General features: G+C 39.8%; 1 protein-coding gene across 2 annotated transcripts in view; it reads right to left on the minus strand.

The window, feature by feature from the left end:
• Positions 1-1,757: 1,757 nt before the first annotated feature.
• Kcng3 (potassium voltage-gated channel modifier subfamily G member 3) overlaps positions 1,758-13,702 on the minus strand; it is a 35,049-nt gene continuing 23,104 nt past the window's right edge. For both annotated transcript variants that reach the window (XM_027934530.1, XM_027934529.2), the window contains exon 2: positions 1,758-2,403. In XM_027934530.1, the coding sequence (XP_027790331.1) occupies positions 1,758-2,403 (646 nt within the window). The remainder of the gene's footprint in view (positions 2,404-13,702) is intronic.

Consider the following 13,702-nt stretch of genomic DNA (forward strand, 5'->3'; position numbering starts at 1 on the left):
ATTGCAGTAGCAGCACACCTGAAATTCCTGTGGCTGAGGCAGGACTGCAGGTTCAGGGCCAGCCCCAACAACTCAATGAAACACTGTCTCAAAATAAAAAATAATAATAATTAAAAAAAAAAAAAACATAGTAGCTCAGGGGTAGAGGGCTCCTAGGTTCAGTTTCCAGTACACAAAAATAAACAAAACTGCAGGGCTAGGTTTTGGTTTTGGAGATCCAGGTTTTAGCTGCAGCTCCCTCTCTTGCCCTGGGTTTCTACCCATAATAGTCAAAAGTCTGAATGAGCTGATGGCTAATGTTGCTTTAATGACCATTCCTGGTAAGCGCCCCCTCCCCCCTTTTTTTATAAATACACTTAGGTTCTCTGTTCTATCTACCATTTCCCAATCTTTCTCTCCTCCACTCCCAATAATTATAATGTGCACAATAAATTATTCATAAATCTATGACTTTTAATTTTTTGTTTCTAAATGACTTCTTTTTATCAACTGGTTGAAAAGGCAAAATTCTAGCTCATATTGTTAAAATTTAGCACTAAATGATCACCTTGCACATTATCTAGTACTAAAATTCTAGTCAGATTAATATGGTATATTACTCAATAGTCTTACAAAAAAGAGTTTTACCGTAACTGATTTACAATGGTGAAGATCAGGTCAAATAATTATGTATTCATTGCTTCTAGCTAGCTTAAAACTGACTTAGCTACTCAGCAACTAAGAGTACAGTAATGTTCCTTTTTTAATGATGACTTTGGTATCAAAAGGCTACATAAATATACTTTCATCTGGTGAGTCTCATTAAACTCATGAGGTCTGGGGGGAAAGTTAAGAGTAGAAGATGACAAATATGGGTTATAATATTGATAATATCAACTATTTCTATTTATCATTTTTATGATGGGAATATTCTTGTTTGGACATCTGAATGTTAGAACAATTATCACCTAGTAACAGCAATGAATTCTAATATTATCCAACAAAACGCTAAACAATACAAGCTCTCTTCATTCTTAAATACTTTCTTGTAGTCATTTCAGTAAAGAGATAAAGAAACCCAAAATAGAAAAGGGCGAACATACTCAAGCTTCCATGAAGCGATACGATAAGGTAAATAATAGGCATAAAAATAAAGCAGAGGATAGATAAATATGGAAAAGGTTCTCAAATAATATTCACACTTGTATCCAGCTCCATTATACAGCTTAAATTTTGGCCAAAATTTTAAAGTATTTGTTAAACAGTTCCTGCATGTGACATATGTTTCCAGGATACTTCTGACATTGATACAAGAAATTATAAAACATTTAGAAATGAAAATGTTAGTCTCAAAAAATAACACTACAAGTTCCAAGCTTCTTCAGAATTCGTTAAGATGGAGAAACATTTGAAAAATAGTACCTTTCTGTTTCAAAGTGTCCAAATAATGTACTTAAAACACACACACACACACACACACACACACAAAACAGAACTATGTAATTGTTCAAGGCAAGGAAGAGACAAATCAAAACCAAATAAATTCCTAAAGTTTGCTCTAGGATCATTGCTCTTCCTTTGCAGCCTCAATCCTATTTACTCCGTAATAAGTAAACTGTTTCATCCCTTCAGCTGGGAAGGATAATTTTTATCCTACCAAGATGATGCCAATGCCCCTGCAGTGCTCACCCAGCAAGAAACACATAAATATGAAGCAGCGTCAACTCTTTACACTTGGTTATCAAACCAAGTGTCTGCAAGAATTGATTGGCAATGCATTAATTCAGGAACTCGGCAGAGAGGCTCCTACTATATCTAGCTGATCTAAACTTGAGCTCATGATAACACTGCACAAAGCTATGATAGATGAAAGTGATAGGTAATGCCAACAGAACAATCCCACTGACAACACAAACTCCTCCAAGAATTCTTCCAGGCACTGTGATAGGATACATATCTCCATAGCCAACTGTAGTCATAGAGATAATCACCCACCAGCAGGCAGCGGGGATGCTGGCAAAGTCCTTGTTGGATGTTTCCAGGTCCAACCCATGTTCAAGAAGCTGAGAAAGTGCACTAAAGATTGCCATGGCAACACAAATGAAGACAAGTAACATAACCATCTCTCGGTAACATCGCTTGAGAGTCAAACCAAGTGTCTGAAGACCAATGAAGTGACGGGCCAGCTTAATCACCCAAAAAATCCTCATCATTCTGAGCACCCTCAAGGTGACTCCAGCCCTTTGCAGCTGAGAGTTCTCCCCTGTAAATACTGTCATTAGCACGGAGATGTAATATGGCGTGATTGCCAGTAAGTCAATGATGTTCAGGGGTCTCTTGACAAACTCACACTTGTTTCTGGAGACGATGAACCTCACGATGCACTCTGCAGTGAACCACCCTATGCAGATAGCTTCAATTATCCTGTCGAGAGAACAAAGGAAGAATTGATCATTTTATTTTTAAGCATTTTAATAGCTCTTGGATTTCTTCAGATAGTACTACACTGACATACTAATTCAGTTACTTTTCCAGAAAACATGAAGAACAGACAGCATTACCAACATCATCAGACCCACCAGGACGTAACAGAAGGACAAACAGCACAGTTCTCATGAAAACTGAACTTGATAAAGTTCTTATTTATATTAATGTTATATGTAAATACAGCATTTAAATGATGGCTTTTTACTTGCCTTTAATACCTAAAAACCTCTCGTTTCGTGGTTTGAAATTAAACTGAGCTGGCCACAGCGTAAAATGTCACTTACTCTCTGGGGACAGCAGTTCTTAACTGCGGTATCAGTTATGAGGCAGGTCAGAATGGTGTTGTTCCTACCCACAGTGGACATGCTCGCTGTCTTTTGATTATTTCTCTCTTGATAGATTAGAGCAAGTTCAAGATCATGTCCTAAAATGCCCCTCTTCCTCTCCCTCCAATAGTCTTATGCGTGCCCAAGTACCCTCAGCAGGGGAGTGTCTGCCCACAGTGCTCAGCTCAGCTCAGTAGGAAAGGGCTGAGGACTCCCACACTGGGGCAAACCACCATCAGGAATTCCCCAAAGACCACAACTACTTTTTTTTTTCCTAAATTATTTTTATGTAGCATATGTTTTAAAAATATAAGTCCACATTTTGCCTAGAGCCATATTTACCAACCTTTCCACATCACTGCACACATTGAAAATAATTAATATTTACACAGCCTACCGGAGCCAAAGGGTAGAATTCTTTAAGCAGAAACCACCATCCTGAGGGCTTTGGCCACCCTGGTCCTGACCCTGTATGCTCTAAGCCTGAGGAAATCAAATCTCAGCCTGCCAGTTAGGAAGCTCTGGCATGAAGAAAGAGGTAATTCAGGAGCAATTGTAAATTAATTAAAAATTTTTAATTGAAAATTAAATTATTACTAGCATATCATCATTCATTTTTTCCACATAATTCTTTCTTACCTAGACTTAAACACCAGAAGTCCAATGAAAAGAGAGAGAGAGCAAAAAAAAAAAAAAAAAAAAAAAAATCAGAGTAAGTAGAATAAGTCTAGGTATGGCAATACACTGAAAAGAATTACTCTAGTGCATTCTACAGAACCCAGACTGTACTGGACGTTACTCATGGAAATGAGCAAACACAACTAACCAGGTTTCCTTATCGCAGGGCTTTGCAGTGCCATAAAACTTAACTTCGTTTATTTATTAACTTTTCCTTGTTTTTTGCACAGATATTCACATTCATATTCACATTATCGGTTTCTTAAGAATTCTTCCAGGGACTGGGGTTGTAGCTCAGTGGTAGAGCACTTGCCTAGCATGTGCAAGATACTGGATTTGATCCTCAGCACCATGTGAAAATAAATAAACAATCAAATAAATGAAATAAAGGTACTGTGTCCATCTACAATGTAAAAAAAAAAAATACTTCCAGCATTATAATAAAATTGAGTGTGGAGGGTGGGGGGGATTGTTTCACTTAAGTATTGAATAAAGAGTTTCTTCATTTCTTAAATATGATAACACTATTCTATTGAATGTTTGTGTTGTGATTTATTTAACAGGCTCACTTGATAAACAGTTATGAAGTCTGTTTTTTTTTTTTTTTTTTGAGAGAGAGAGAGAGAGAGAGAATTTTTTAAATATTTATTTTTTAGTTCTTGGCGGACACAACATCTTTGTTGGTATGTGGTGCTGAGGATCGAACCCGGGCCGCACGCATGCCAGGCGAGCGCACTACCGCTTGAGCCACATCCCCAGCCCCAGTTATGTAGTTTTTAATCTCTGCGTACCAAAAACAATGGTACAATGAATATTCTTGTTTTTACATCATTTCATACATAAATTCCAGACTTTGAATAATGTACTGGGTCGAAGGAGATAATTTTGATAGATCTTGCCAAACTACCCCCACAGATGTTATATACTAAACTGCCCTCCTACCCACAAGACAGGTCAGACTTTATTTCCCACAACCTCACCAATGGAAAGTATTATTGAATTTGGTGATCTCTGCCACTCTTACAGATGAAAAATGCTATTGTATGTACCAAAGTAAATTAGTTCACTGTTGTTGTTATTTAAAAAAAAATACCCACAAGCTCGGCAGTTTAAAACAACAGAAATTTACTTTCTTACAGAAGCTGGAGTCCAGAAATACAAAATCAGTATCACTGGACTGAAATCAAGATGGCAGCTACGCCATATCTTCTTTGGAAGTTCTGGGAATTCACTCTTTACCCCTTCCAGCTTCTGGTGGCTGAAGGCATTCCTTGGCTTGGAACCACATCACTCCACTCTTTGTCACCATGGTCCCACTCTCCCCTCCTCTTCTTCTCTGTCACATCTCCGCCACCTCCTCCTTTTAAGGATACAAGCTATGATGGCACTAGTTACCGACCAGGATAATCCAGGATAACCCCAACTTCTGAAGATTAATCACATCTCTATATAATTCCTTTAGCCAAGGAGGAGTTGTGCTCCATTTGTGTCCCATGTGTCAAAATGCATTCTATAGTCATGTATAACTAATTAGAACAAATTTTAAAATAAAATAAAATTTAAAAAAAATCCTTTTGCCATATAAAGTAACACTCACCAGTTCCAGGGAATTAGGTCCTTCTTATCTTTTTGGTGGTGACGGACTAGCTAACCACACAAAGTAACCAGGAGGATGCATGCCACAGCCCAGATCATCTAACATCCTTTCTGGTAATGACGTCACAGCTGGCCCCACAATTCCTCTATCATGTTTACTGTGTGCTGCTCTGCTCATGGACTCTGTGGTTGGCAGTAGCTTCCCTGTCCTCACCAGGCTAACAAGAAAGGTCATTGCCACAATGGCCTTCATGAATATGGACGCTTAGAAAACTGGGAGAGTCATAAAACTTGGTAGACCTAAAAAACGGGAAGCTACAATTTTCCAAATTACAGTTTTAACAAGTGTTAATACCTTGCCTCACTTCTCCTGGTAAAGCTCGAATATTCCACGTATTACCCATGTTTCTAAATCCCTTGCAACCCAGTATGGTCATATGACCAGTTCTGACCAATGGGCAGTGAGCAAAATGACTTAGCATTTCTGGGCAGATGCATAGAAGAGTGGGTGTGAGTTCTTTGTCTTGCCATGGCAACCTGGAAGGCACTTATGCTACATGGCTGGCTGTAAGATGATGGGGTTCCTATCAGCCAAAGTCCATGAGTGACTGTGCAGAACAGAGCAAAGACACTTTCCACCCAATCCAGATTGGACACAATATGTGAGCAAAAGGTAAATCTTTGTTGTGTTAAGCCACGGAGACTCCTAAATTGCTTGCTACTCTAGGTGATAAACTGGTAACTACAGAGAGTAGAAAATTGTGTGCTCAGAAGGGACCACAGAAGCACACTTTACTGCAAGAAGACCATTCCCAATCTGCAAATCTAAAGTCTAAAATGTTGCAAAATCCAAAACTTTTTGAGCATTGACATGACACTATAAGTGAAAGATTCCACACTTGATGTCATGAAGCAGTCAAGAAACAGGCACACTACAAATACTGTATAAAATAACCTTCAGGTTATGTGCATAAGGTGTATATGAAACATAAATGAATTGTTTTTTCAGGTCTTGGATCCCATTCCCAAGAGATCTTATTATGTGTGTACAAATATTCCAAAAACTAAAATCTGAAATACTTCTGGCCCAAAGCATTTCAGATAAATAGTCAATAATAATAATAGCTGTCTTAGGCTAGCTTGTGATAAAATGTACCAGCTCTCTGGCTAACATACTCTTCTCTAGCCAACATGAGCAAGGAGGGGCACTGGCCTTGATGTCAAGAGGCCCTGTGTTCTTTCCCCTCTAATGGATGAGCTTTACCCATCAAGTGGCATAGTTGTGTGGGTCCTACCAGCTCTAAAATCCTAAGATTCTATTAATTACATAAGAGTAAAATTTTTTAATTGTACCAAAAATACCAGAACGCTTTCTAATTATTTCCACCAGCAGTCAAAGTTGTTCAGATTAAAAAGGAAGAAATTCAAATGATGTGGAATAATCTCTCAGAAAGGAAATTTCAAAGAAGCACATCTTTAATGAAGTCCTAGGTGTTCCTCCTGCCCATCCCTCAAGTCAGATGCAGTGTCTTCAGAATTCACACCAAAGGGATGAATCAGTGAGAAACCCCAGGCATCGCTTCCACCTAGGATTATGCCAAGGCAGTCTCCAAAAACAAACACCACTCAGCCTGCCAAACTCCCCATGTTTCCAAATGGCTCTCTTGCCAGTGCCACCAACGACTGCTGAAAGTGAGTACTGTTTACTGAGCACTGCAGAAACAATGGGGTACTCCTGAAGGTTACTTCTACAGAACACCAACAGGAAAAAAGAACTGAAGAACATAACAAGGAACACCATATTCCTTGGAAGTGCAGTCTGCTTGCTTTTGCAGTCCAAACATACAGAAGTTCCTGAATGCATGACTAATAAAAATGTTGACAATTGGGACTGGGAGTATAGCTCAGTTGGTAGAGTGCTTGTCTTGTAAGCCCAAGGCCCCGGGTTCAATCCCCAGCACTGAAAAAAGAAAAAAAAATGTTGACAACTTACTGCAACCTCTCAGTTGGGCACTAGGCGAAGCACTGTATAGACATCATTACACTGAATCCTTTTCAAGAATTCTCTGAGCCAGGTACAATGGCACACCACCTGTAATCCCAGCAACTTGGGAGACAAAGGCAGGAGGATCTCAAATTTAAGGCCAGCCTCAGCAACTTAGTGAGACCCTGTCCCAGAATAAAAAAATAAGAAGGGACTGGGGATGTAGCTCAGTGGTAAAGCATCTTTGGGTTCAATCTCCAATGCCAAAAATAATTAATAATAATAATAATTTGTGAAGTGTGCATTCCCCTAATATCTCCATGCTACAGATAACAAAACTGAGACTGACAGGTTAACCATCTTTTTCTGGCACAACTAAGAAACTGCGATGACACAGGTAATGAAACCCAGATCTACAGGCCTTGAAAACTATGGGGAACATCTGAAAATATTAATAGTTTTCATAGTGGTGTCCATTTATACTGATTGTAATGGTAAATTGTATCTGTCAATCTCTGGGTCTCCAGGGTTGATGTTAGAACAGCATTTTTCAGAATACAGATTCTTAACTCATTAGTGGATCAAAAACTTCTTTTTCAAAAATAGAAAGGGAAAATACTAGAAAAGCTTACAGGTAGAGTACTTGCCTAGCATGTGTGAGGCCCTGGGTTTGATCCCCAGTACTGCAAAAAAAGAAAATATCAGGGCACATGAAAGTACAGTTTTATGAAAGCTTCACTTCAGTTAAGTGTAACTGTGTTCTAGTTCATTACCATGGTTTGAGTGTCCCCTCCAGATATTCATGTTGAAATTTAATTGACTTTCAACAGAACTCAGAAGTGACAACTTTAAGAGGTGATCAGGAGATGAGGGCTCTGATATCACGAATGGATCAATGTGGCTCAATCCACTGAGAAAGCGGGTTAATTATCATGGAAGGGAGCTCCTTGAAATAGGGATAAATTCACTGGGCACATCTGCAATCCCAGCGACTTGGGAGGCTGAGGCAGGAGGATTCCAAGTTCAAGGCTAGCCTCAGGACATTAATGAGTCATCCCTGGTTCAATCCTCAGTAGCAAAAAAAAAAAAGGGGGGGTGATAAATTCAACTTAATTTGGGTTGAGGTTGTAGCTCAGTAGCAGAGCACTTGCCTAACATGTGCAAGACCCTAGATTCAATTCCCAGCACTGGAGGGTGGGGGAGGAATCATCCCAGTTTTCTGCCTCTCACATGTTCACTGGCCCTTCTGCCATGCCATGACACAGCATTAAGGTTGTGCCAGCTGCTGGGCTATTCCCCTGGACTTCCCACACTCAGAATCCATGAGCCAAGTAAATTGTTTATAAATTACCCATCTGGTATTCTAGTATTGCAGCAGAAAATGGACCAAGACAGATATGATACAAAAAGTGTCCCTTTCTGCAGGTCCTGGAGGACCTCAACATTGCTTGCAATCATTGGCCATTACTAATTGCTGGCTGATCCCTCAAGACATAAGACATTTCTGGGAATGACTCAGGTTTATAAACAGGCTACAGTAAGGAGCAAATGCTTTCAGATTAACCAGTATCAGTCTCCATGCTCTCCTACTACCTCCAAAAGAGGAGGCTAGGACACAAAAGGCCATTAACTATGCAGCATAAGGTAAAGATCAGGTCCTCTGGGTTCTCTTTTCATCTTCTACCCCCAACATTTTATTATGAAAACTTTCAAAGAGAATAGATTCATTAATATTTTAAATATACTGCACTTGCTTATCACCAATTGTTCTCTTTATCTGTCCATTAATCTCCTTTTTTACGCAGTTCAAAATAAATTGCAGACATCAGTGCTCTTTCCTCTAAAACTTCAGAGAGCATGTCATTAACTGGAGTTCAATAGTTTAGGTTTTTTCTCTTGATGTAAATTTTATATACAATAAAATGTATAAACCTTAAGTGTACATTTACAGAGTTTCGACAATACATAACCTGTGCCCCAAACATTTATCAAAATATAGAACATTCACATCACCCAGAAAATTCTCTGCCTGATTCATCTTTAGATGTCCTATCCTTGCTTCCCAAATCCATCAAACACTTAGCTTAGCAAGTATGCAGCAGATGTTTGCCCAGTACCTCGTAAATGACTTCAACAGAATGCAAAGGCCTAGGATGTGGGCCACAGCACAGCCATGGTGGGACTGTAAAATGGTACATCCATTATGCAAAATGGCACAGAAGCTTCCAAAAAATTAAAAATAGATATATCATATGATCTAGCAATCTCACTTCTGGGTATATAAACAATTGAAAAGCAGGGCCTTGAAGGAACATTTGTATACCCATATACATAACAGAATATTTACAATAGCCCAGATGTGGAAGCAACCCGAATGTCTATTGATGGATGAATGAATAAAGAAAATGTAATATAAACAAACAATGAAATATTATTTGGCCTTTCAAAGTTAGGGTACCTCTGGTGGCGTCCACCCACAATCCCAGTGGCTCTGGAAGCCAAGGCAGGAGGATCACAATTTCAAGGCCAGCGTCAGAAACTTAGCAAGGCCCTCAGTGAGATCCTGGGTCAAAATTAAAAAATAAAAAGGGCTAGGGATGTGGCTCGGGGCAGAGCACCCCTGGTTTCAATCCGTAGTACCACCAGAGGGCAGGGAAAGGGCAGTGATGGGATTCAAATCCACATCCTCAAGGGGATGAGACTAGAGCCTCAATCTGCCACTTCAGACTGCTCAACCACATACTCACTAGATCAAGGACAAAAAATGGTGCTGACTTTGCCATTAATTATTCTATCTTTACCTCAAAAAAGAAAAAAAAAAAGAGGCAAGGTGATTATTCTTGTCTTTAACCCCAAGCAGAATCTGATAAAATTCCATATTATGAGGACAACTAAGAAAATGATTATAAGGGTTGGGAATGTGGCTCAGCAAAGTATTTGCCAAGCATGTATAAGTTCCTGGATACGATTCCCAGCACATAAAAGAAGAAATTATAGAAATAGATAAAAGGTAAATATTTTTACTGAGTAACTGACTTTAAAAAACTAAAAGTAGCTGTGTGTGGTGATGCATACCTGTAATCTCAGCTACTTGGGAGGCTGAGGCAGGAGGATCAAGTTTGAGGACAGCCCAGGCAATTTAGTGAGAACCATTACCCTGTCTCTAAATAAAAATTTCTCTTTTCCTTCCTTCCTTTTTTTTTTTTTTTTTTTTTTTTGTTACTGGGGAGTGAACCCAGGGACACTAAACACTGAGCAGCATATCCCCAGCCCTTTCTTCTTTTTTTGAGATAGAATTTCACTAAGTTGCAGAAGCTAGTCTTGAACTTGAGATCCTCCTGTGTCAGCCTCCTGTGTCAACTGTTAGGAGCATGTGCCACCACTCCTGGCTTCTAAGTAAAATTTTAAAAGGTCTGGGCCATAGCTCAGTGGTAGAGTGTGTGCCTAGTGGGCACATGGTCCTGCATTCAATCACCAACACTGCCAAGAAGAGATACATAAACCTTAAATTACAATAGAATTCAACCTAATCATGATCACACTGTAAAGGGCCGGGGGGCGGTGGGGGGGGGGTTGGTGCTTAGAACATTGCCTGGCACATAAGTGCTCATTAAAGTGTTGCTGTCATTATTATTATTACTACAATTATTATCATAGCATTACTACAATTATTATCACTATCCCTGAGCTCATAAGAGTCATCCTTACACAAAGAAGATTAAGTTCAATGCCTTTCTGAGCACAAAGAGAAGGTGCCATGGTTTAATCGTTTGTCCCCTCAAAACCTCATGTTGAAATTTTATTGTTATTATGATGGCACTGACGTAAGACGTTAAGAGCTGTAAGAGGTGTTTAGGCCAAGAGGACTCCACCCTCACAGATGGGCTAATGCCAAGTTGCAGGACTGGGTTTGTTATTAGAGGAGTGGATTCACCCCCTGAGCGTCTCTCCCCTTCTCTTTCCTCTCATTCATGTGACACTTCTACCATGGGATGTGGCAGCAAGAACGTGCCTACCAGATACTGGTCCCTCAATCTCTGACTTCCCAGCCTCCAGAACCATTAGCCAATAGATTTCTGTTCATTATAAATTACCCAATCTGCTGGGTACAGTGGCACATGCCTGTAATCCCAACAGCTCCGTAGGCTAAGGCAGGAAGATCGCCAGTTCAAAGCCAGCCTCAGCAATGGCTGGGTAGCAACTCAGTGAGACCCTGTCTCTAAATAAAATACAAAAAAGTGCTGGGGATGTGGTTCGGTGGTTGAGTGCTCCTGATTTAATCCCCAGTACCCCAAATAAATAAATAAATAAATATCCTAATCTGTGGCATTCTGCTATAGCCACAGGAAATGGACTAAGACAGAAAGTGAGAATGAATATTCCATCTTTTCAGTCTTTCTTCTTTCAAGAATTCTGTATATACTCTTACATTTCCAACTGCAGCACAAATTGTTGAAACCACTTACAAGAGCAACCGGCAGAATCTATCAAGCTTCATACTATTCAGGAGCCCAACCATATACTCTAGAAATTTATCCTACATATGCACCCATATATTAACAAGAACATGTATGACAAGATCCATGATAATACCCAATGATAAAAACATATAAATGTCTGTCTATAGGAAATTGATTATACAAGATTGATTATATAAATGTATTTCTCAAAGGTATTTTGGGTTGAATCATACAAAATTGTCAGTTAAAGTTTAGCATTTTGGAGGGTGGTGTCCAAGTCTCTGAATGCCACCCCAGTAGCAATAGTCATATTCTCTCTTCTATTTACCATTGCAACCAATAAAGGCTGTTCTCACAATTTTTAAAAACTCAACTATTTTATATGATTCAATCTTACATTATGAAAAGGAACGTGGTACATCACTGTGCTTTGGTATGGAACATTCTTCAAGATGCATGGTTAGCAAGGTGCAAAACAGTACATATAGTATCTATAATTGTGTGCATACAGTGTGCTAAAATTGTGTGTGTACACATGAGAGATATTCAAGAAACTGTCAACACCAGCTGCCTCTAGGGAGGGAACCTCAAGCCTGATGCTAGATGGAAACTCACGTTTTTAAATTTATTCCCTTTTGTGCTGTTAAATGCTTTACCATGCACACATATTACTGTTCCAATTTAAAAAACACTTTTAAAGAAAGAGTAAAAACCCTGCCCAACCAGAAGAGCAATCATCATGATCGAGTTACCAGCAGCTTGAAATCAACCTGTAGAACCCCAGGATTACCACAAAAGGAAAAGCCAACCACAGCCCTACCCCGAGCTTTCAGACTTAAATGTGCCTGGTGTTTCCAATCACATTTCTAATAGGCAAGTACACTGTAATAATACGTAGTGTAATAAAAATTCTCAACAAACTGCACATCAACATCCACCATATTTCCTGAAGTCTCTCTGATGTCCTTATAAGAGTTTTCTCCATGACAATCAATTACATAAGGAAAAGGTAGGATCTTTTTTAAACATGATTTTTTTCTTGCATACCTTAAAGGGGGAAAAAAAGAGAACTCTATCATTTATCTATTTATCTTCCAGTCTCTACTGATGAGAATAAAGAAAAACACATATTGAGCACTTAGTCGAATGCTAGCTTTCTCTAAACTTGTATGTATTAATTCATTTCATTCTCACAACACTGTATGTGACAGGTTTTGCTATTACTCCCTCCTATAAATGAGGCAAAGAGAAGTAATATGCTCATGTACCACAGCTAATGAAGGGGAGAGTAATATGTACTCATTGATGACTATGTCATACATGAACTCCCATCTGGGATGTATTTTCTTTTTTTTGTGGGGGAGGTTTATGAGGGATTGAACTCAGGAGCACTCAACCACTGAGCCACATTCCCAGCCATTATTTGTATTTTTTTTTTTTTTTTAAGAATCAGGGTCTCACTGAGTTGCTTAACACCTCGCCATTGCTGAGGCTGGCTTTGAACTGGTGATCCTCCTGCCTCAGCCTCCAGAGCTGCTGGGATTACAAGCATGGGCCATCGCCCAGCTTGTAGGCATTTTCTTGTAGCCATAGCCAATGCGTGCTTACTCTTTTTGGTTCCTCGCTTTACATTATTTTGTTTACTCATTCCTGCTGCGTTAGTCAACTTTCAGTCACTGTAACAAATACCTGGTAACTGATGGAGAAAAAGGTTTCTTTTGTCTCAAAGTTTAGAGGTTTCCGCTTGTGGCTGGTGTGCCTTGTTTTGGGGGGGGCTTCAGCAAGGCAGCACACCATGGTGAGAAGCTCATGGCCAGGAGTTGAAAAAAACAGAGAGAGGAAGGGTTGCAGTCCCATTATCCCCTTCCAGGCCCAGCCCCAATGACCTGAAGATGTGCCACCAGGCCACACCTCTTAGGGATCCAACACTTTAACCCATGGGCCTGTGGGAGACATTTCAGATCCAAACTACCCCCTGTGTTTGGGTGGCCATTTCTTTAGGGTGCTATGGCAGGGTGAGGCTAATGGTGAGCAGAAAAGCATCCGTTGGCTGCGGCGAACTGGGCTGTTCTCCCGGAGCTTTTAAGGGGCGGCTGCGACTCTGCCGCCTCTCTTCTCCCTTTAACCGCCTCCAATGGGTTGCCCTTGTTTTTTTCACTCTCCTTTTAAACAACAGGAACATGCTGCTGTCT

Source organism: Marmota flaviventris, chromosome 14, assembly GCF_047511675.1.
Source record: "Marmota flaviventris isolate mMarFla1 chromosome 14, mMarFla1.hap1, whole genome shotgun sequence".
NCBI lineage: Eukaryota > Metazoa > Chordata > Mammalia > Rodentia > Sciuridae > Marmota > Marmota flaviventris.